The following is a 23754-nucleotide window of genomic DNA, read 5'->3' on the forward strand; positions in this document are numbered from 1 at the left end:
TTTTTTTTTGATATAATATTATATTTAATGCTATTGTTCTTTTCAGCCTCTAATTCCTTCCAAACATTATAGTAAAGAAAAAAGCTACTGTAGGCCTGCACACTGTTCATTACAATAGGCGGAGAGGAGAGCCAACCACAGAGATGGCAGTTATCAAAAGGTCAAGATCCCCCCCCCCCCCCCCCCCCCCTCACACACACACAACTAATGTATGCGTTGAAAGAGGGAAAAGTAACTGACATGACTTCAGTTGGTTTATTTCTTCATTGTCCACCTTGCCTCAGTTTCTCCTGGTCAAATCACTCACCATCATGTATGTGTGTTGGGGTATCACCCCCCCCCATGCATTTTTATCTTCATACCTTTTGGAACTTAAAATTAAATTAAAGTTTTATCTTGTTAGTCCACACCTTTAGCATGCTGTAAAGGGTCATTTCTACAAAAATTTACTTGACTTGCATGATTGTTATGAGCCCTGCTTCAACAATTACATTCACACAGTTAGCACCCTGCATTGCTTTTCTGGCCTTAAATCATCCCCCTTACGCCCCCCTACCATATCAACCTCAGGGGAAACAGTCACCCTCTCTAAACATTTGTTAACCCCATTAGCAATTCTGGATATGAATATGGAAATAAGGGCCTGTGCAGATAGGGCTTGGTTCTCTTATTTGCGATTAGTGAAGAAAAGCAGACTAGCTTGGATAATTGGAGACACTGCATAGAAATGGGCTTTAAAGAGCCACCTAATCCGCACAAAAAGAAAGTCACTTAAAGCAGCAAAGAAAATAAAGCTACATCGTCAGCACAGATAGAGTCATCTAGAAGTTATTAAGGCAGCTTGTCAGGGACTTAAAACAAACGGCCAACACCCGAAACGTTCAATAACTCTTGTTTCACGGATTGAAAGGAGCATCTGTGCAATGTTTTGCTGCAGAAACCTGCTTTTGTAGTAATGCCATTACATAACTTATGTTAAGGCATATTTTAAAACCTTTTCTAATGCCTGCAGTTATTTTTCTTAAACTTTACCAACAGTGTGATTTCAGATACAGTATAACTGGCTAAAATATGGCAGCATGATAGATATCAGTAATAACTTAATTCCATTATTAAAAGATCCAGCTTAAAGTGTGCATAACGTCTAATATATATTCATTTTGGTTTTCTCAGTGATCTCCGGAAGAAGCTGGCTATAGACTATGGAACAGATTGGGAGTTTCTGTTTTTGAACAGTCAGTGTTACAAGCTGAAAGTATATGAGTAAGTACTGATGGAATTTGTATTACTTTTTTTCCATTTATATGCTTATTTATGCCTGGCATTAATATGGAAACTAGTAATGTGTGGTTGCACAAGAGTACGCTGTCATTATAAGGTTTTATGAAAACTCACTGACAGAAGAATACATTTTTATGGTTTCGACAAACTTCCCATGATGTGATGAAGTTTTTATTAGCTAAAGTATGTCGACTCAGTAATGGAAATCCCCAAAAAACATTACTTGTGCAATACCTGTGCAGTGCAGATATAGCCATAAAAACCACTGCTTAGAAAATTAAAAAAGAGTTAAAGAACCATCACAAAAATCAATACATTAACCAGTGGCTGGTTCTTATTTTGAGCAACTGTACTAAAACAAATTCTATCTGTAGCGAATGTGAACCATCTCAGTAAATGATCCACCATTTAAAGTTGATAATTTGTAAGCGCCAAGTCACCCTGGAGAAAGCCAAGCAGCTAAATCAACTAAATTTAATCAACAGAATGAGCTTCTTTTACTCTCTCCCGCTGCATCCCTGTGGCCCCTGCTGGGGTAGAATCTGTTCTTCTCAGGATTGCTTGCCAGCTGGAGCTTTAGAAGTCTGTGGGTGGTTGCAGTTTTGAAAGAAAATTATCTGAGATCTGCACTGAAATCTGCACTGCAAATACATTTTTTAGACATCCTTGGAATCAGTGGTTTCCCATGCCCTTATACACCAGTGTGATTTGTTTGCTTAGTTTGCCATTTAGGAGGCACAATCTGAAAAGGAAAGTTGCCGTTCTTGTACATAAGCCAGGAAAATGAAGCTCAGCCATTTACTGTAGACAGTGTTAGATAACAATATTGCACATTGGTTGCAAGATGCTTTAATGGCATGATGTGCCTCTGCTACAATTCTCCATGTCTCTCTTTTTCTTTCTCTCTCTCGGTCTCTTCTCTCTCTCTCTCTCTTTCTCTGTCTCTCTCTCTCTCTTTCTCTCACCCCCAACCGGTCAAGGCAGATGACCGCCCACCCTGAGCCATGGTTCTGCTCTAGGTTTCTGCCTCTCAAAAGGAAGTTTTCCTTGCCTCTGTTTCCTAGTGCTTGCTCTTGTTGGGAATTTTGGGGTTTCTGTAAATAACACAGAGGACGGGCTGGGCTTGCTCTTTTATGAAAAGCACAATGAGATAACTATTGTTGTGATTTGGCGCTACGTAAATAAAATTGAATTGAAAATTGAATTGAATTGATGTAGCGATGGAGAGCTGGCTCCTATGGTATTGATCGTCCTTTACTTCTGGAAATGACAAAAAGGCTTGAAATGAAGAAATTCACAGGTTAAAACAGAAGTGGAGGATGTCTTTTAAAGAGTATGCCAGAGCAGTCACAACAACAGCGGGTTAATGGCACATAAGCAGATGTAAAACAGTGATTGGCAAATCATACAAGGCATTCCAGGCTTGTTAAGCTTAGATTTCTCCACAAGGATGGTGTTTATTTTTTTAGTCCACCCAAAGGAATGTATTTAAACTGCAAATGTTAGCATGTCCAGCTAACTAGCTTACATGGTTGTAACTGAGCATTTCTTCCCAGGCCAAGCAGCTTATCGTTAGCTAACTACATTTTGGGGTAAGAGGTAAGATTAGGTTAGATTAATCCAGAGTTTATGCTAATGTTAGCAGCGTCTTTAGCTGTCCGGCTATTTTATGTATATCTGTATTTAGTTTATATTCCAGCAACCCCAGCCAAACTTTTCGTCTTAGATAGCTTTACAGTCGCTTAACACATCGGCTAGTCCTGACTCTAAAAGCCTTTTCTATTGTAATTAACTTAAAAGTAAAACATTAGGCTTGAAAATACGAACAATAAAGCACAAATCCTTGTCCAAATAGTTAAACAGGATAGGGTAGGATGAAATAGGAGTTTGATCTTACAATTTCCCTAAAATAATTAAAACACTAGGACTAACTAGCTCTACGCTCACTGTAATTCAAAAATATTGCTGCTCCTTTTTTTTTGTTAACTTTTACACAGATGCTGAATTTTTGCTTGGGACATGCCTCAATCTTTTAGCACGATATTATACATGTAGCCATCAGATCCCTTTTCCCGCCCCTCATTGTATAAGGAGGTTAACGCTGCTAATATAAATCAGTCAGCTGGCCGTTGTGTGAAAATGGAAGTCATGACAGGCGTTCCAACATTAACTAAGGGGGATAATGTTAACTACAGTTTGTTGTCTTGCATACTGGCTTTCTTTCCTGGCCTATTGCTATCATACAATCCATGTTATTTTTCATCCTTGAAATGGCCAAAGATCACAATATCCACTAGCGTCAACCCAGTTGAAGGTCCTTTGACCTACCAGCACCCTCTCAGCAATGTACCAGTTCCCTCCCTGCCCCCCTTTATCCTCACTGTTTGCCATCAACCTTGATGCTGAAAAGACATGACATTGACAGACACATAAACCAACGCTTTCTTTAACACTCCCTCCCATGCCCTCAAGTACCAAACTAGCAGAGCTACAGCTCATCGCCAATAATGGAACAGAATCGCACACTTTTCTGTCCAGCTTCTTGATCATCGGTTCAAACCATCTTACACTCGCCCTCCCTGATGTGTAGATCTTTCTCTTTTGATTAAATTGCTCTCCCCTTTTTTTCTTGAGTTGCCGCCAATATTGGAGAAAAGTGCCTGGAGCCATGAAAGTTTGCTATACTAATACGCTGTGTATAATCTAAATAATAGCTGTGCATGTTTGAATGATTGAATGCAATTCAACTGATGCGGTTGTGGGGTCTGACAAACAAAAGGTTTCAAATGACACGTGTGGAGTAACTCTGTGTATTAGACAGCCCTAATGGAGCAAGGAAATAGAAAGAGCTGATTGCCTTTTCAGGTGATTCACAGAAACTGGATTTGCTCCTGTTTACTCTTATATACTGCAGGCCAAACATGTTAATGTAAAGCGTGTTTCATTTCTATCTGAGGAGCCTTCTCAGATTTCCGAAGGAGGGTTCTTTTTTCTGCACCGCTTTGTTAAGTTATTCCTTCAGCATTGCCTCCTGATGGTGTGAATCACTTCTGCAAACTGGGGCTTGAAGTCTTCTCCTGTTTGTCCAGGGAGAAAATAGAATTACTTTGATTTCAAAAGGAGGGGAAAAAAAAACCTGCCTTTTGTTGTTGAACACTTTCAAGTGGAATGATTAACGACAAGATTAAAAGCTAAATGCTGTGTGGTAGCACAGTCAACATTGCCTTCTCATCAGTTTCTCTAAAGACCATAAACAACATGAATAAAAGCTTAGAGAGGGAGCTTTTTCCTGGTGCATTATCATTTAATGGCCTTTATTCTATACTTCAATTCACCTTTCTCCTGCCCGGAGTGACAATTTTTATTATTATTTTTTTTACATTATATCATTTTTCGTGCTGTTAAGCTCACCTTTAAAATTCATGTATTTCCCCTGAAATGGTCTTTAGGGTGCTGGTGGGCCCTTATTATGAGTCGGGGATTTAAAAGGCAGGCTTCTGCCAGTGAATCAGAAATAAGCTTGGCAATTCAGTCAACACAGCCTGGCACAGCATGAAGGGAGTCACCCTATAATGAGTTCTCAGAGGCGGAGTCCCTACCTACAGTGGAGTCTAATATTCCTCCTGTGGATTTGTTGACACTCCTCAAAGCAACTTAAATTGAAGGGCCGTGATTTATGCAAGACTGTCAGGTCAGATTGACTCAGCCTCCGCTCTCGTGTCATTAGAAAGTACAGCACTTCAGTGAGTCACGCCCGCCACTGTGGTTCATGCTTTGACAGAGATGAGAGAAGAATCACGCAGCACAAGTGACACTTCCAACTGTCTGTAGAACATCACATGGCCTTACCAGTGCAATGGGTTCTTTAAGGGAAGAAAGAAACACCATCCGGATAGCCTGGAGGGAGCTGTTTGAAATTGTATTTAAACCACAGCAAGGCGGATGATGTGGAGTCCTAGATGTGTCTGCTGACTGTCATGAGTGTAACATGGAAATGAAGAGCCATATATGTGGTAGATTTCATAACAGCTGTGCCATGAATACTATCTTGTAAGATAGTTGCTGTCTGCCTGTTGATGGCAAGTGTTTGTCAGAAAAAAATAAAATTCCTGGTAATATTGTTAAGAGCATCTGCCTTGTCCTTTTTCCTAGACATTAGAATAAATTATGAAACATTGTTAATGTGATTTAAGTCTTTCACAGTGCTCAGTTCCAACATGAAGGCCTTTTACTATTAGTTGATGTAATGCCAGAAATCAAACCAGACTACAGATAACTGCTGAGAAATGCATGCATGCGCACAAATGGATTGAAAATCATGTTTGCCCCAGTTTATTGAGGGGACAGAAAGGCAGAGGGCCTGGTTAACCATAATTGGAATGTTGTTGAAATAAGTGGTTGTGCTGCAGTAGCTGTTTATGCAGGTCCATGCCTTACAGCATGAGCACTTTGTCACGCTCAGTAGCTTTCAAATTATGATAGATGTGGCACACACACTGTTGTTAAATTAAAGCATGAAATTTAGCATTACTCTTAATGAGCTGCTCATGCTCAATTAACTTCAAAAGGTCATGTTTGGTAATTTGTCTGTAAAAGAAGGGGCAGAAAGATTGCATTCACCTGCTTTATTATGTCCGTGATTATTGTGAGCTGATGCCAGTTAGTTTGTCTCTCAATACTTTCTGACTTTTCATTCTGTGTGGCTGACAGCCCCAAGCCCACTGAATCCTACTGATCATAAAAAAACATAAGCGTAGTTTCATTTTGCAAAACAGCCGTGCACTCATTCATTCAAACAGGTGTAAGCAGTGCATTTTGTTGATAATGGCTTTTAGCCACGCACTCAAAACAAACAAAAATGACAGCAATGGAGATCTATGGCAAAGAGGAAGAAGATACATACTGTATGTGCATTTGCATGCCTTTAAAAAAAATTGGAGACTTCTTTGTCCACCGAATTTCTTCCCGAGACACCGTGTTGAAGAGCACAGTCAGTTTATCTTCCTGTTGAATCACTGCCTCCCTCACCCAATTGTGATTCAACAAAGCCTTTGGCTGTCAAGATGCTAGTCCTTCCTGTAAGCAACCGAAAGCACGTGGAGAGTCTGCCCAGTCCACAGCGGGGGTGGCCATCTCTAGTAGCAGGAGCTTTCCGTTGGTTCAGTAGACCTGAGTGCTGGCACTGAGGGTGCGTGTTTGCGTGTGTGTCTGTGTGACTCATGGGTCATAAAATCACCACATCTCATGAGTCTTTGTTATGCTGCCAACCAGAGAAGTGGGCAGTGAGCAGATTATCTGTGGGTTGGTTGTGTTGAAACAGTCTGGGTCAACCTATCAGAGATTTTTTTGTCTATCCCATCTTGTCACCAGGACCTGTCTTTAATTAAGAACGAGATGACTTATTGCCAAGATAATAACCTTTCCTTTGTTTTTAGGACATTATTGTCTTACTTTCTTAGTACTGTATCAGCTCAAGTTATATTTTTTAATTCATAGGAATTACACTTTATTCAGAGGGTAAATAACCCTCCAAAACACAAAACCTAGCTACCATAACATCAGCTGCAATTATGCTTAATTTCTTCTTCATACAGGAAACAAAACAACAGTGGCGCCTGTCTGTGATAATGTGTGCCTGGGCCGTAAGGTGTTTGTATTTGGTGCTTCTTGTTTGCAGTGAAGATAACTAAACTGTGCCGTGTTTTGTCTTGAGTTTAATGCAGGCACTGACAAAAAATCCAGTGAGTTGTCCTGCTGTCACTATGTATGGCTTTTCTGTGGATATCTAACTGGCAAAACATACCCCATTGTAATTTGGAAAACTGTATCCTACTGATAAATACCTATAAAAAGAGACCAACTTAATTTGTTCAGTGCATGTTACGTCCCAATGTCTAGGGGTAACTGAGACGCGACATAACGTATGCCCCCCCCCACACACTCTTACCACTGCCAAACAAGGCAAGAACAAAGAATTGCCAAGTAACAGTTTCTTTTTATAACAGAAGTGATGTCCCAACATAACAAACAATATTATACTAGAGGCAACCTAAACTTTCCTAAACAAAAACAACATACAAAGAAAATACAAAGCTCTAACCTGAAATCCTACATGAAAAACAGGAGAAAAAGGTAACAAACAAAAGAAAGGACTTCTCACTCCTACCGCACTGCTATTAGCAGCACAAAACCAATCCGAACCATTACTTACACAATCTAAAATCATCTCACAGTTATACAGAGGCACATGTTTGTATTTGGCGGAGTTCTTGTCAGATGGGGCTTTAAAATGGCTCCCGTCCTCCTGGCGACCAATCAGGAGACAACAATCACCTCTGCTGATCCAATCCAGTGTGCGCACCTGGTCTCCATTATCTGTAGTAGAGGAGCACCTACTAGAGCAGGGTGAGAGACATAACACAAAAATGACCCCAGGGTCATAACAGTGCAAGACAAAGTATAACTCACATTCGATATATCATGAGAAATATTTGATGCCATCTGAGAAAAATATATCAGTCTGTGGTTTGACATTGTTCCCATAAATTCAGTATTTAGAGCGAAGAATAAATAGGATTGTTTAAAGTAACTCAAGGTCACTGTCAAGTCACTGCTGCCATCAGTGAAAGAAAATTGAAGGAATTTAATACAGGGATTGACAGTTACAGTAATTCTCCTTACTATGCTGAGGGATTTGGTTTGAACCTGTAGCTTAAACAAACAATACAATTATCCCTAGGTTTAACCGAGAGATCCAGGCTAGCATTAAGTATAAAGTTAAGTCATTAATACCTAAACGAGAGACAGCAAAGTGTCTTGCTGTAAAACAATTCAATTACGTGTTAAACCGTGTTTGTCTTATACTTATTTTTCTGCTGTCTCATTTGCAGTTCCAGCTGTGACAACCTTAACTTCCTAGTGAGTATATCTGATCTAATTCAGGAATTGTAATAATTTCAACAAAAGTATAATTACTATCCTACATGGACAAATATATTTCTTTCAGCTGGTGTATTATAATGAGTAGTTTCTAGTGCAGCTTACTTCAATAAGCTGCAGCTTCTCGCCAGGCTGCAATGTTTGACATCAGTTTTAACCTACCACCCAAATCTAATTTTGAGTCAAAGGTTTCAGTTCGCTAAAGGGTTCAGTTTCTAAACCGTTCCACATGGGCTAAAGCAGGCTGGTTGGGTTTTGTTTTTAATAGTTTCACACAACATATTACATAATATTACATACACTATAAACATAGTATGATTCCATGAACACAGTTGTACCAGTTTTAAAAAGAGCCACTATCTTCTGCACACTGTAAGAAACAAGGTCTGTATAGTATAAAGAGTCTGTGGTTGCGTTAGCATAGCTGTGACAGTTCTGATCTACTAACCTGGTACCCCGAGCATTTTCTGGCCTGTAATTGGCCAAGACTTTCTGTTTGTTTGACACCTATAAATGTGTGTTTTGAGGCATGAAGATGCTAGGGTAATCTGGCTATCACCAGACAAAGCCAAGCTCAATAGATTTGAGATTAAGCATTGGTCTCGTCTTTATTTTCTCTGCACAAGACGCGTTGACCAATGGGCATAGTTCATTTGACTCCGTAGTCCTTCAACCAATCAGACCAATGATCCGAGTGACGTAGAAGCAACAGTGGCATCAACGGGTTACTGGTCTTCGTGGTGTTCAGTGGCCGCTATGTTGAATGTAAACAAGAATATAACAAATAAGAAATGAGAAGCTGCTTGGTCACGCCAAATAAACCTAAAGTTGAGAATTATACTTAACAGTCAGAGAAAGCACATCTTAACTTCTCAACCTGAGAAAGCCATTTCTGCTATGTTGTACAAATGTTTACCACGCAGGGAAAGAAAACAGGATGTAAATGTTACTTTTGAAAATTACTCTCTTTAAAGTTGATGAGACCTCTTTAAGATGATGAGATGATGTTTTGGAAAGCAAAGTCATATTTAGTCATAGACATACAGTGAGGGGGAAAAAGTATTTGATCCCCTGCTGATTTTGTATATTTACCCACTGACAAAGAAATGATCAGTCTATAATTTTAATGTTAGATTTATTTGAACAGTGAGAGATAGAATAACAACAAAAAATCCAGAAAAACACATGTCAAAAGTGTTAGAAATTGATTTGCATTTTAATGAGGGAAATATGTATTTGACTCCTCTGCAAAACATGACTCAGTACTTGGTGGCAATCACAGAGGTCAGATGTTTTTTGTAGTTGGCAACCAGGTTTGCACACATGTCAGGAGGGATTTTGTCCCACTCCTCTTTGCAGATCTTCTCCAAGTCATTAAGGTTTTGAGGTTGACATTTGGCAGCACAAACCTTCAGCTCCCTCCACAGATTTTCTATGGGATTAAGGTCTGGAGACTGGCTAGGCAACTCCAGGACCTTAATGTGCTTCTTCTTGAGCCACTCCTTTGTTGCCTTTGCCGTGTGTTTGGGCTCATTGTCATGCTGGAATACCTCACCTAAGATTTGATGGAACATTGTCCCATCAATCGACACTTTGATGTGGGGAAGTTGTCCTGTCCCCTTAATAGAAAAAGACCCCCAAAGCATAATGTCTCCACCTCCATTTTTTACGGTGGGGATGGTGTTCTTGGGGTCGTAGGCAGCATTCCTCCTCCTTCGAACGCAGCAAGTTGAGTTGATGCCAAAGAGCTCCATTTCGGTCTCATCTGACCACAACACTTTTACCCAGTTGTCCTCTAAATCATTCAGATGTTCATTGGCAAACTTCAGACGGGCATGTTTATGTGCTTTCTTGAGCAGGGGGACCTTGCAGGCGCTGTCGGATTTTAGTCCTTCATGGCGTAGTGTGTTACCAAATGTTTTCTTGGTGACTATGGTCCCAGCGGCCTTGAGAGCATTGACAAAATCCTCCAGTGTAGTTCTGGGCTGATTCCTCACCATTCTCATGATCACTACAACTCCACGAGGTGAGATCTTGCATTGAGCCCCAAGCCAAGGGAGATTGACAGTTCTTTTGTGTTTCTGCCATTTGCAAATAAGTGCACCAACTGTTGTCACCTTCTCATCAAGCTGCTTGGCAATGGTCTTGTAGCCCATAACAGACTTGTGTAGGTCCATAAACTTGTCCCTGACATCCTTGGAGAGCTCTTGACCATGGTGGTTAGTTTGGAATATGATTGATTGATTGCTTCTGTGGACGGGTGTCTTTTATACAGGTAACAAGCTGAGATTAGGATCACTCCCTTTTAGGGCTGCACGATTATGGCCAAAATGGTAACCACGATTATTTAGATAAATATTGTGATCACGATTATTCTCACTATTATTTGATATTTGACGAATGGGTCCAACGTGAAAAAAAAACGGGGCGTTCTATGAAATGACGCATTCATATAAAGCGCTATATAATCACGCAAATTTAATCGTGGGAAGTCAAAATCGTGATTAAAATTTGTTTATTTGTGCAGCCCTACTCCCTTTAAGAATGTGCTCCTAATCTCAGCTCGTTACAGGTATAAAAGACACCTGTGAAACAGTGGCTTTTCTTGTTGTTATTCTGTCTCTCACTGTTCAAATAAAGCTACCATTAAAATTATAGACCGATCATTTCGTTGTCAGTGGGCAAATGTACAAAATCAGCAGGCGATCAAATACTTTTTTCCCTCCCTGTAGTTATCGTATTAATCCACATGTTTTTTTCTCTGTTGTATAGTTCCAAAAAGTGTTGAGTATTTAAGTATTTAAAGATATATTTTGGAAATTGCAACAGGTGAAACAGCCTCATAATGCTGTACCTACTGTTTTTTGGTAATTGGACAAAAGGGACATTTTTAAAGTGAGCTAACATAACATGAGAACAGATGTTTCACAGTCACTCTCCAAGTTCCAAAGCCTCTGATTATTGGCTCAGTTCTTTTCCCTTTTAATATTGGAACTCCATTATCACCTTTAGTTATTTTAAAGTATTTTCTGAACACATTTTAGTGTTTAAGAGCAATTCTTTTAACACCTTTTGAGGCGAATAAGTGTAAAGTATTATTTTGAGCCAACTTGTTCCACACCTACGTAGGATCCTTGACATTACATATAGTATTGATAATCACTTAGAAACTTCAACTTAGAATATGTAAACCTTTTGTCACTCCCTGAATAAATATCACTACAGCCAATACAATCAACAGTTCCACTGTATAGTTGCATCAATGTAGTAATATAAAAAGACATATATACAGTATATATATGCTAATACTTTTGAAGCACCATGATTCTATAATTTAATTCATTGCACTTCTTCAGACCCATAAACACCAGCTGTTGTTTCTTACTGCCTATATATTTTCCACACGCCTCAACCTTCACCTGTTTCGAGAACAAAATAGCAGCAATAACAATGTTAACATCTTAAAAGATGAAAGGGAGAATGCAGCTTTAAATGATCTGCCACAGGCTATTTGCCTCATTGCCCTTAGTGATGGCTTTAAAAACTAAATTGGCTTCAAGTTTGGCTTGCTTTGTTTCCCATTTTCTGCATATAAATTGAGGCATCTTTTGAGAGGCTCTTTCGGTCTGCATTGCTATTTTTTTCCTGGGTAATTCATGTGGCAAAGAGGTATCTGCTGTGCGTTCACCTTCCCTGTCCATGTTGTTTCTCTGAAGCGAAGCGCAATAAGAAAAGAAAAATATATATCTTATACACCAACTCTCGGCTCTGCATCAAGATTTTCAAGGCCAAAATATGATAAGCTGTCAGGAAAGTGAACTTCAATCAGACTCATTGTAAAAACAATGTATAGCATTTTATTCAGACTCCAATTTGTGGTTCTCCATGTGGAAAATGAAGGTAAGCCGTATAAGGGCCTACTTTGAGTATGTTTTCTTTTAAACTGTCTCTAGAAGGATAAACTGTCATTGGGTCTTTGGGCCGCCAGCAAACTCTCAACTTGATTACCAAGTGAAATGAATTTGACTGTCCCAATCTCACAATGGTCATGATGCCTTGTGAAAGTCCTGAAATAGTCTTTCTATTATAAGTTACAGTATTGGAATTTGATTCTTTAATTCCACTTGTGGCCTGATGAGCTGACCAACTATTGCTAAAAGTAAAGCTCAGATCACGTCTGCACTTTTCTAATTTTACTGTAGGAGAGAGACCCAAACACTGCAGAACCTTTTCACCACGAGACTGTGCCTAACTCCCACCTGCATCTCCTACTGTAGATGCTCTTATATTAAATGCACTTATTAAAATCATCTACTGTAGTACCACAAGGCAATTGTTCCTAAAATAAGAATATGCCTCTTCTTTATTACTTAAATTACTAAAAGTGCGAACTACATTTATAACATTATAATGAATGTCAGTCCTAAAAATTGCAAAAGGAGTATCAAGTGATATTATTTTTTATTTGTTTTGTATATGTATGTTCGTGGATAGGAGCTCAGTATGACAACGTTACATCTTTAACAAGGTTTGATCAGTCATTTAAAGTACATCACTACAGAATCTTCCATAATACAAAAACACATATTGTATGACCACATATGAATGCGCTTTCTGATGTCATATTGATTCCCTGTCAAATAAAATAAAATCACCGCAAGCTATTGTTAAACTCGTGAAACAGCAGAAAATCAGAAAAGAAACACACAAACAAGCACAATAAAATATGTTGTGGCAATACTAACTCTGCATTTTTGTAAGATGGACTGAAACAGGAAAAAAAAACGCACCTCATCAGCACTTATCCAAGTTTAGTTAGGGAAGGCCCTTTTCCAGGTATCATTTTATTCTTATCCAGTATGCTAAAGGTGCCCTGACACACAAAACTGTTTGTACTTGCATTTTTGGAAATACGTTTGGTCCATATGTGCTTGTGTTATGTGGTGAATGTGAAAATGAACTGCTACCTCCTCTGTCAGCTCTAGCCACTGAAAAGAAATAAGCAGAGAAAATCAGGCAAATCAATTACAAAAGCTGGTCAGTCTGACGTCATGTTGCCTGAGCTCATTACTATTCATAAGCTCTCCCAGTTGCGCTGGGTAGAGGATGCTGATAGCCGGGCTGTCATTGGCTAGCTGCCAATCAGAGTCAAGCAGCTTAGCTTGTTGAATATTAATGAGAACTGGCACAAATCAAGTTGCGTCTTCCTGCAGGCGTTCTCTACCACACTAATCACAAATAAATGTTACAGAGTCTATGGTAGAACTTCAGACAATACCAGAAAGTAATGAAATATGTGTAGCAAGGCACCTTTAATGTACACATTGTGCAATGCAGGTTTTTTACAGTAAGGGGCATAATCAAGAATAGCTGTTTGTTTGCTAGTGTGGACTTCATACTGTGGTTTGGAGTAAACAGCATTACAGTCACTCATAGAGTTGATACTGTGACCAGCTGTAACCTGTGTAATGCTGCACCAAAGACACTTCAGCAAAGACTTGTTGACACAGGGTCTTAATGCTGGGTCTGCTGATTAAAGGGCAGATAGGCGCTAGAATCAGAATCAGAGTGCTTTATTGATCCCTTCAGGGAAATAGAAGAATACCCTGCTTCCTTTACAAGCCGGTCAGATGATTTACTATGTATTCGTGCTGTGTAAAAACAACATCTATCATGTCTCCACCTTAACAAAATGTATGATTCTGTAAAAGCATTAAATGATTCCTAAAACAGACTCCTTTACAACATTGAATGAGTAGACTTGATATGACAAAAGTGTATAGTTTCTGTAGGGAATACATTTTTCTCTTTTAATGGCAGTGCCAAATCCTCTCAAAGGAATAGGTCAACACTTTGTGGAATATTTTTACTTGAGTTTAATATGACAATTGATACCACTTCCATATGAGTTTGTTAAATATGAAGGTACAGCCAGCACCCGTTTGTCTTAGCACATATACTGGAAAACAAAGAAAACAGCAAGCTGAAGTTGACAAAATCTGTCTATCAGGGCGTCTTAAGATCAATAATTAACATGTTGCGTCGCGTTTGTGTAATCCTTAAAAAAGCTTAAGTTTAAAAACAAGGTTTTGATATGCGCAGAGCTATTCCTCTGCCAGGTGCAAGGACTTTCTAGAATCTATGTGAGGATGCCAGGTAACCAATGGAGACTTTAAACTAGGCTAGCGGCTTTCCCTTTTTTTCAGTCTTTGTGCTAAGCTGTCTGAAGCTTCATATTTACATTATATGAAGTCTGATATCAAGCTTCTCATCTAACTTTTGACAAAAAAAGGAGTGAGTTTCCCAAAATTACCTGAAATCTCCAAGTAATCTACCCTGAATTTGATTTGAGATTTGATTGATTTTAGTCTTGTACGAGATTATCGATGGACGACTAATAGTAGTGACAGTCATTCTCTTCTGTACATACACTGTGCTACCTTTTACCAGTTGAAATGCCAAAAAACGGAATAACAAGAATAACAGAGGCAAGAGAATAAATTGGCTAGAGCCAGACAAAATGTCTTCCCAAGTTAATCAGTATATTAATTCAATTTATTTTCCATTAAAATTATAATTAGATGCTAGGGTAAGTAACTTATGTAAAGATGAAAATAATTAATCTTAAAATATCAACAACTTTAAGACAATTGAATAAATAAGTAAAGCTAGCAAGAGTAACCTGTTATGCAATGTTGATGCTGTTGAACACATTCCACTTAAAATAAATGTGTGTCTGAAGGTTGCCTTGTGCTATCAAGATGAACAGTGTTGGTTTTACTTTAGGTTCGCTATTCAACAATTTGCCACATTGCTTTATATGGCTTTGTAGGGAGTCACCTTTGACCTCCGGCATGCCAGACGAGTGTACACAGTGTTACCTGTAAACCAATTAGCTAGTGTTAACGTTACTGCAGTTTGTCACCCTCAATGAACTCCACCCACACCGTCACATAGCAGTCTAGTGGGAAACGGGCTTAATTGCTGTCTCTCCCCATCTCTTGACTGGATCTCAGTGGACTGAAAAATAAATATTATCTTTTTTCTTCTTATTTTTTTACCTGTAAGCCTAGTGAGTACCAGTTGGGTGACTGTGTCAGATCGGTAATAAGTAAGGACTGTTAAATAGTAAATATGGTTATAACAACTTGGGTATTATTTTTGAGTTTTGGCCTGTTTTAGTTACATTTATCACATCAAAAAAAAAAAGCTGAAATCTGTAAACACAATGGTTAGAGAAAATGTAAGAACATCAGAGGAGTCTAAACAAACCTATGAAATCATCTATGAAGCTGTTTTCCTAAAGTTTTTATTTTTTGTTGTTTTTACTTCTTATGCAGTAAACTTGAAAACAAAGACTGCTGCTTTTTTTACCATTTGTTATTCACTTTAATTGGAAAAACTCTGACTTGGAACTATTTGCTTTAGAAAATCAGATTTCTAAACAAACTGATCCTGTAGTCCAATCCAGTGAAACATGAAGAACTGCCTGAGGAGCTAAGTGGTTTCATCGCTGATATTTATTCTGTAACTGTGTACCTTCAGGCCCTAGAACGTCTGCCAGTGATTGACACAGTGGTACCAACTTCTAAAGGGTAGCGTCAGAGCTGCATTGTCAGACGATGACAGTTTGAACGCGAATGACAAAAAAGAGACACCATGTGGCGATCAGGACCTGAATGGGAGGACCACTGTTGTCATTTTGTGATCCATTGCTTATCATAGCCTTCTAATTATTGTTAAAGGTTTGATTGGTGACCCACCAAGTTTTATTTTTTGTTTTTAATTATCCTTTTATATTTTCCACCCAGTGTTTCCCTTGCTGCACGTCATCATCTGTCATATTCGCGGCCCGTTCAGTTGGTGATTCATATGCACAGCGTCACCAAGAGCACACTCTGATTTCCTCCCACTCTCTTTTTGCACACTTTCATTTCTTTTTATGCTTCTGCCTTCCCCTTTCCTCTGGTTTTGTCTTTGTTCTTCTGGCTGTTTCTTATTTCCATCGCTGTCAGTCTCATCTCCTCAAAGCCTTTGTCACCGCCCGTCCATCTCAGCGGATATTCCCTCCTTTGTGTCACACTGTGCGCATTTGCTAAGGATAGCCGGGGACAGTTTGTATAAATGTCCCTGTGACCTTTCTGCTGTGTCCCATTTATGTAACGCAGACGGCAGAATGTGAAGTGTCTGTCTCAGAGACAGACAGCTAATCAACCTGCACCTCTGTCCGCATGTTGGGCTCGACATTTGTAATCTCTCCTAAAAAGAATTCACCCAGCGACACATTTTCTGTGTTGCCTTGCCTGCTTTTGTTTTCTCACAAGCTGCCACATGGAGGCGAGCATCCAAGGTCAGATTGCAGTGCCCTCACTCATAAATAGCCTAGCCTTTTTTTGTGTGTGTGTGTAGCGCTGGCGTGTCAGCAAAAGTGGGCAGGGATGGATGGCTTTGCCTTGAGGGTAAGAGAGAAGGGGATGAGAGGTAAAGACATACAGGGGTGGTGCTGCTGAAAAACCGACTTTACAAAATTTGATATATCTAGTGACTATAAAGCCAGCCATTCGATTGCGCGTTCAAAGGTTCTGGTTGAGAAAAAGTTTTACATCTTACAATTTTGGACTAAAGCACTGATGAGTTTCAAATTCAAGTTATGTAAGGTCTCAACTGGCCCTTCAGTTGTGTGTCCTGCTAATTTGGAGTGAACTGAGGGTGTTGAGTGTCCCTGAAGAGGTCAAGGACAGCTTAACCAAGTCTTAGCTCTTATATCCTGAAGAGAGGTTTTTTTCTCAGATAAAGTCAGAAGATCAGCAAAGATATAACAATTAATTCAGGGGACCAAATCTTTTAGAAATACAATAAATACATTTTGAGATCGTTCTCTCAACACCGCAAATGTCAACCTAGAGGGATCTCAGAGGATCACCAAAGTCACTAGGATTCCTCCTCTGTGTAGGACAATGTATTAAAATTACATATTACAACAATGTATTACATTGTGTGTATCCATCAAGTAAATGGTCTGATATTTCACTGTATAAGTGAAAATACAGTAAATAATCAGTGGTCACCAAAGTCGGTAGAAATTCTCCTAGTTGTTGAGATATTTCAGTCTTGTGGTGGCCCAATCTACTGACAGACAGACATTGCTACTAGCACGGCTGTAAAGTAAAAAAATTAGCTAATAAAATACAAATAAATAAGAAAACATCCCAGGAGGAACCTTGCTGCACATTGTCAAATTTCTTGGAGGGGCAATGGATTCTGAATAGGCTTAGTGATGGTGAGATATCTTTAATTCTACGCCGAGCTGTACTGCTTACTTGCAGACAAAAAGAGGTGCTTCTGTTATTTTCTCCCTTGCCCTTATATGCGGCGGATGGGGGAAGGGCCATCCCCCTCGAAACATACAGTAGACATGAAAGGATAAATGCCTACAGTAAATGAAAGTCTCAAAGATGAGAAGCATTTAATACAAACCACAAACACGGTGCATGAGCAAAAGGAGTTGGCAGCCAATCACTTACCTCTCTCCCGCTATCCCCCTTTTTTCTTATGTTCATCATTTTCTTTTCTTTCATCTTGCTTTTTACAGCTTTTTATCTCCCTCCCTGAAAGCCTGACTGCCTTTCTCTCTATCGGTTTCACCATTAAGGTCTTTGATCCGTTTGTTACTGGAGCTTGTGATCGTGCCTCTACTCTCTAGCACTATCCCCAGCAAGTACATTAGTGATGGTCTGGACTAATTGCTAACTCCTTTAGTCTCCTCTTTGCCTTAGTAGAAGAGCTGTTGGTGGCAGGGTCACTGGTAACTCATTGTCAATCTTCTGTCCAAGTAGGTACCCACTAAGCTTAGACTGGCTCTCACTGTTCAATAATTCTGCTTAGTAAACCACTGCTTTGGAACTTGACTTGTTTTCACAACAGTAGGCTTGTCTGCAGGGTACATTTTTTTTTCCAATACAGCCTGACTGATACTGTACTTTTGACGCCTTAATAAAAACTACATTAATTAATTGATTGTTTTAGCCAATAGATAGAGTTAGCAAAAACACAACATTGACATGCTATTACCTTGTGAAGTTGTTGTTGGCTAATGCATTTGCACACAGTTGCCTATTTACCCACCCACTCTTTTGAAGTTTCTGGCCACATGGCAAATGTAAATCCAATATTTACTTTATCTCTGTTTTGTTTTCCACCAACTCCTGTGGGAAATATCTGGCACTTTTGCCGCTAAATGCTCTACTCCGTTCACTAGCTACTTACTAACTTTGTCTCTATGTTGTTTGGGGCTAAAGTCGGTTTACCAAAGATCAATTGCTTAACCCTTGTGTTGTCTTCCCGTTAACCATGAACTTGTCCTTCCAGGTCAAAATTGATTTTTTTTTGTTGCTTTACCAAGGTTTTTGTCACTTTTTCCAGCTTTTGGCGCTTTTTCTAAAACCTGAGCTGGTTTAATAACAGGTTTTACACTTATTCTTGGAATTTATTGTCAACAAACCTCATTTATATCAAATTATACATAGGTTTTTAGTGAAAAAAAGCAGAAATCATGAATTATTTTGACTAATGGTTAAGATCAGAGGATGTTGAGACGGGTAGATGTCAAAGTTTAGTCCGGATACGGTTTTGAAAAATAATTAAAATGCTTAAGATTAAATAAAACACACAGAAAATTCATTGGAAGTAATGACTATTTTCACCTGAAGAATGTTGTATGTAATTATGGTATTTTGGGGCAATTTGGTTGAAAGAAATCTAATATTTCTGATGTAAAACTCTTTGAAACGGGTCAGTTTGACCCAAGGACAACACAAGGGTTAAAAAAAGACCTGCTGAGGCTAAAAGACAACCTTGAGAGCCAAGAGTATTTATAAAGAACCATTAAAGTTGCAGTTTGTAAAGAAAAAAACAGTGAGCTCAGAGACTAATTGTAAGAAATGTTCTAACATTATGTGTTCTTTTCCCCCCTGCAGGTATACTTATACCCTGTGTCCGTTCAATAAAGTCACACAAAAGAGCACGGCAGGAACAGAGGTCTCATTAGGGTAAGTACCTCAATCACCTCCTCTTTAGTCTCCATTGTTAAAATCCCAAACAATGACCAGCCTTCGGTCCTTATGTCAGAGACAATAGAAATATTATAAATGCGTTACCTAATTCAAGGGCCACTTTTTTTCCAAAGAGTTTTACAACATTGTGGGTACATTGTGTACTAATGCTGTGACATTTAGTTTTTTTAGCAGAACACATCCACACTTTTAATATCAAGAAAAAGGTTGTCCTTGGTCTTTCACCACACAATACTTTTCAAATTATTTGATCCATACTAATTAGATAAATTCACATGACAGCACTTTTCATTTCATGAAGGGACCTGAAAAAAAATACCACCACAGCATTCCTATGACAGCTCTTTAATCATTGCTGCAGTGCTCATAAGAAGTTACACTAAGACCAATATTTGCGCTATTGATTTTTTAAAATGGTTATTCAATCTCTGTTAGGCTTCATACAACCTTTAATCAATCGCTAAAATATCTCTATTATAGTTTTAATACCTTTTGATCAATGACAAGGAAAGGGCAAATTTCATATACTGCTGTGGTTGTATTTCCTCTGCCTCGAAGGGTTTCAATTTCATCTAAAGGATTACTCTCTGGCCTTTTACCATCCCCTTGGGATTGGCTGTGTCGACTACCGACATTGGTTTGTATCGAAATTCCTATGTGCTATTAAAGATGCCACTCATTCCTCATAGAAACGGACCTTTAGATGTCACTAGGCATTTTCTTTTTTTTTATTCTTCTCCAGGAGCGTACTGATTTGAAGTGAAGTTGCTCTAAAAAAATCAGCAAAACCATTATCTATAGTACAACAGTAACTTTCTTGGTCAACTATGTGATCTTGATTATTTTCTACCCGCTGAGTTTTGCTTCTATTATCTACCTTTTCCATCTTCTCATCGTTGTAACATCACTGTCAAACAGATCAAGAAAAAAGTATAAACATCATACTGATGTTTTTCTTGTGTCTTTTTTTTAAAATATTTCTTTTTTACTTTTCTCTTCTTTGAATTGTAGATTTGAGGTGATAATTACGGGATGTTGCGTCGCTGTCCTTTTCCACTAACCGTCAGTGATCCGCCACTTTCATAGGGTGCAATTATAGAAACCATTCCATTGACATTGACACCTCTCTGAAAGAAAAAAAAAAAAAATCTTTTATGATTTGCTGCAACTTCTCACCAAAGAGGAGGACTCAATTGCAGTGCTGTTTTGTTGTAGTGGGCACATAGACTAACAACAGACAATGTAAAGGCATAAATGACCACAAGAATTAGCGACAAAGTGTCAAAACAAAAGTGTCATTGCAAATGTTAATTCATTAGCAATTACCCCTTTCTGCACATATAGTTTTGCTTTCAAATGGCAAATTAATTGGAATCTAAAGCAGGGCTGTGTTGTTTTTGCACCGCCACCTCCCACACTACCCACTCACTTTTGGAGCGGAAAGTGCAATGCTTCACCATGTTTTTTAGCGCAGGAAAAAGGAAGGACAGAATGCTAACTGTGAGTAATATAACCCCAGCGCTTCTGCCTGCCTGTCACTCATGATAGTATGGGAGGGCAGAAGGACCAAACAGAACCAGTGGTCAAACACGTTTCCGACTCATGTGAGTTGGTCACTCTGTTTGGAACAGAAATCGCTGCCAAACAGAACTGGCGAGAATGATTTCAATTATGAAGAAATGTATATGTTTTCCACATGAAATGTTTTAGATAGGACTGAATGCAACAGAAATATTGTGGATGGCCATATATATACTATACTAAACATGTATTTTTCCTTAGAGAGGCTAGACGAATGTTGGATTTTACATTAATTGACAAATAATGCTAGTTTTTGTTCGATCACATGCAAACACAAACACCATATTGGTATTTTCTGGGTGTAGACAGGAGGTGCAACGCCGTACAATGGACTATCCTGTATCCAGAGAGTGTGTTAGTGAATATATATGTGGAATGATTTGGGGGGAGGAGGGGGAGGGGAGGTACATGAATCATAGCTTGCACGCTGGGAAAAAAAAGTTCATTTTTTATCCAGACAGACCATCAGTCAGCCCTTCATGGATATGGCTGGGCCTCCTGATATCAATCTGCATGGAGGCATCCTCTTTCTCCCCAGAGGGGGTGAGGGGGGAGAGGGGAGTGCTTTGATTTAAACGGCAGCATTTATCACACCTGCTCCAGCATCCTAAAGGACAACCATGTGAGAAAGAGTCGAGGGGAGAGAGAAGGCGAAACAGTATTAACATGTGAATGAAAGTGTGAAGCTGGATAACATCGGTAATACTTGCTTGTAACATTTTGACCAATTTGGATTTGTTATGTTGCGTTTCCACAGTATTAAATAGATAGTGTTGCTGCTGACTTTTGACTATGGCTCATGGCCCAGCACTCAGTTTGTGTGTGAAGTGTGTCAAGGCTCATAAAAGTTCAAATTGTTCCCTTAGCCCTAACCTTCCTTCATGCTTGGTTTTGCAGCATAGTTGGCCTTAGACCATTAACTTTACAAATGTTCTTAAGGAACAATAAATCAACTTGGGAATAGTTCTTTTTAAAACTGCCTGCTCCATATTGTGGCCACACACATAGCCATAAAGATTTCATAAGGCACAGTAGTCATACTGTATGCTTCCAATTATCTGTAAATGTAGATATTATACAACTCGTATTCAGCTTCTGAATTCCAATGTCTCTGTTTTCCATTTAGCTTTTCTGCCTTTCGGTCTCAGCAGCTCAACCGCTTCCTGAAATGGCTATTGTAACAATAACATCAGCCATCATAATGATAATAGAGTAGAAGAAAATGCTTGCATTGTGACAAACACCATCCCAATGTGACAGCGTAATCCATCTTCGTAATGTCCCCACTACCCACTCCCACCCTGGGCAGACATGGTGGGTACAATGACAGGACAGCAAAAACAGGGTTTACTAAACGCAGTCCACCTTTCTCAACAAAGAAATTCACACATATGTAAATCATGTGCTGTTTGTTATCATCTTCTTGTTTATATATGTTATATATGAGCTTAGATAAGATGAAAGCATTGACTTGGCATTTCATTTGAGGAAGAAACAAAACACATGCACACACACACACACACACACTGTACATGCAAACAGAACATTGATCTCCCTGTGTCACTAGCATGTCACATCGATTTGCCACAAGCCTCCAGAATATTGACGTGTTTCTCTGAAATATCCCAACTGGAGTGTCTGTGCTAATAGCAATAATAAATAATGATGTGTTGAAGCTCATTATGTTTGTTGACAGATGCAGGTTTGGATTCAACTTTGTCATTTCTGAGGCCGCAGTTTGTGGTAGCGTTGAGCAAATATTTCTTTAAGTGTCTTTCGGTTATGGATAGTGAGCGTCTTTGAGAGACCACTGCTGCTCTTTGCTATTGCAGTTTTGTTCTGTTCGACATTTGATTGTTTTTAAAGAAATCTTCCATTGTGCCTAATTACACAATGTTGTAGTTTACTGCATTTTCAGTCCAGACAGCACATTGTGTATGTTGCTTTAAAGTAGCAGCGCTGTGGACATGTTGGTATTTTTGTTCACTTTCTTGCTAAAAGGGTGTATATATGATGCTGCAACAACAGGGTTAGCATAGCTTAGCTTCAAGACTGAAAGCAGGATCAAACGGCCAAACTGGCTATTTCCAAAATTTAAAAGTCTATCTACAAGCACCTCTAAAGCTCACCAATTCGTTTTATCTCGTTTGTTTAATCTTGTCTGCAAGAAAATGAATTAGCATATTTCCCAAAACTTTAAGTAATTATTTTTAAGCGGTTATTGTAACACCTCACATAGCTGACACAATGCTGATTTGTTTTCAGCTTAATATGACTCTCTTTTAGGATTCTGCCTACTTTTGTGCGGCAAAATTATGTTTTACACTTGCCAAGTGAAACGTCGCACAATCTATGTGCATACGGGTATGAAGAGTTTACAACCTCCCAAAGAGTCATAATTGAAGAAGAAATAAGAAGTGCATGTTGGATGTCTGTGATAACATGATAGAATTAACAAACTCATACGTCCACTGCCATTTGTCATGATGCCCACCACCTGTCCTACTAATATGTGACAAGGTTCAAGCAACCAACAGCTGATTGGTTGTTTTGGAAGTTGAGGGTGCTTATGGGTCAAAAACCTGGGTTGAACAAAATAAAGTCTTTAACATATGCAACAGGGAATCACAGTGGCATTAAACATAGGGCAACAAAAAATTCAAAATAACGGAGAAAAGCAAAGTAACAGCCTTTTCTTATTTTCAAAAATTAAAGTGAAACAATAACACAATAATAATAAACCACATGAAATTAATTGAATGCAATAACATTATAACACTGTTGTGATAATGAAAGCACAGAGCAAAGGGAAATGTAGTTTCAAATTCTCATTGGCAGAAACGCGGAGTGTGCCGTGAGCTACAAACAAAGAGTTTCATAC

The 23754-nt window shown here is 38.9% G+C and overlaps 1 protein-coding gene across 3 annotated transcripts in view; it reads left to right on the forward strand.

Annotated features, from left to right (window-relative positions):
* Nucleotides 1-23754, forward strand: part of LOC117934553 (glucosidase 2 subunit beta-like) — a 118819-nt gene that overhangs the window by 80191 nt on the left and 14874 nt on the right. For 2 of the 3 annotated variants that reach the window (XM_034856290.1, XM_034856292.1), the window contains 2 exons: nucleotides 1174-1263; nucleotides 19197-19268. In XM_034856290.1, coding sequence (XP_034712181.1) covers nucleotides 1174-1263; nucleotides 19197-19268 — 162 coding nt within the window. The remainder of the gene's footprint in view (nucleotides 1-1173; nucleotides 1264-19196; nucleotides 19269-23754) is intronic. The other variant, XM_034856293.1, reaches the window with a different exon arrangement.

The sequence above is a fragment of the Etheostoma cragini genome, chromosome 19 (genome assembly GCF_013103735.1).
Source record: "Etheostoma cragini isolate CJK2018 chromosome 19, CSU_Ecrag_1.0, whole genome shotgun sequence".
NCBI classification, from domain to species: Eukaryota; Metazoa; Chordata; class Actinopteri; order Perciformes; family Percidae; genus Etheostoma; species Etheostoma cragini.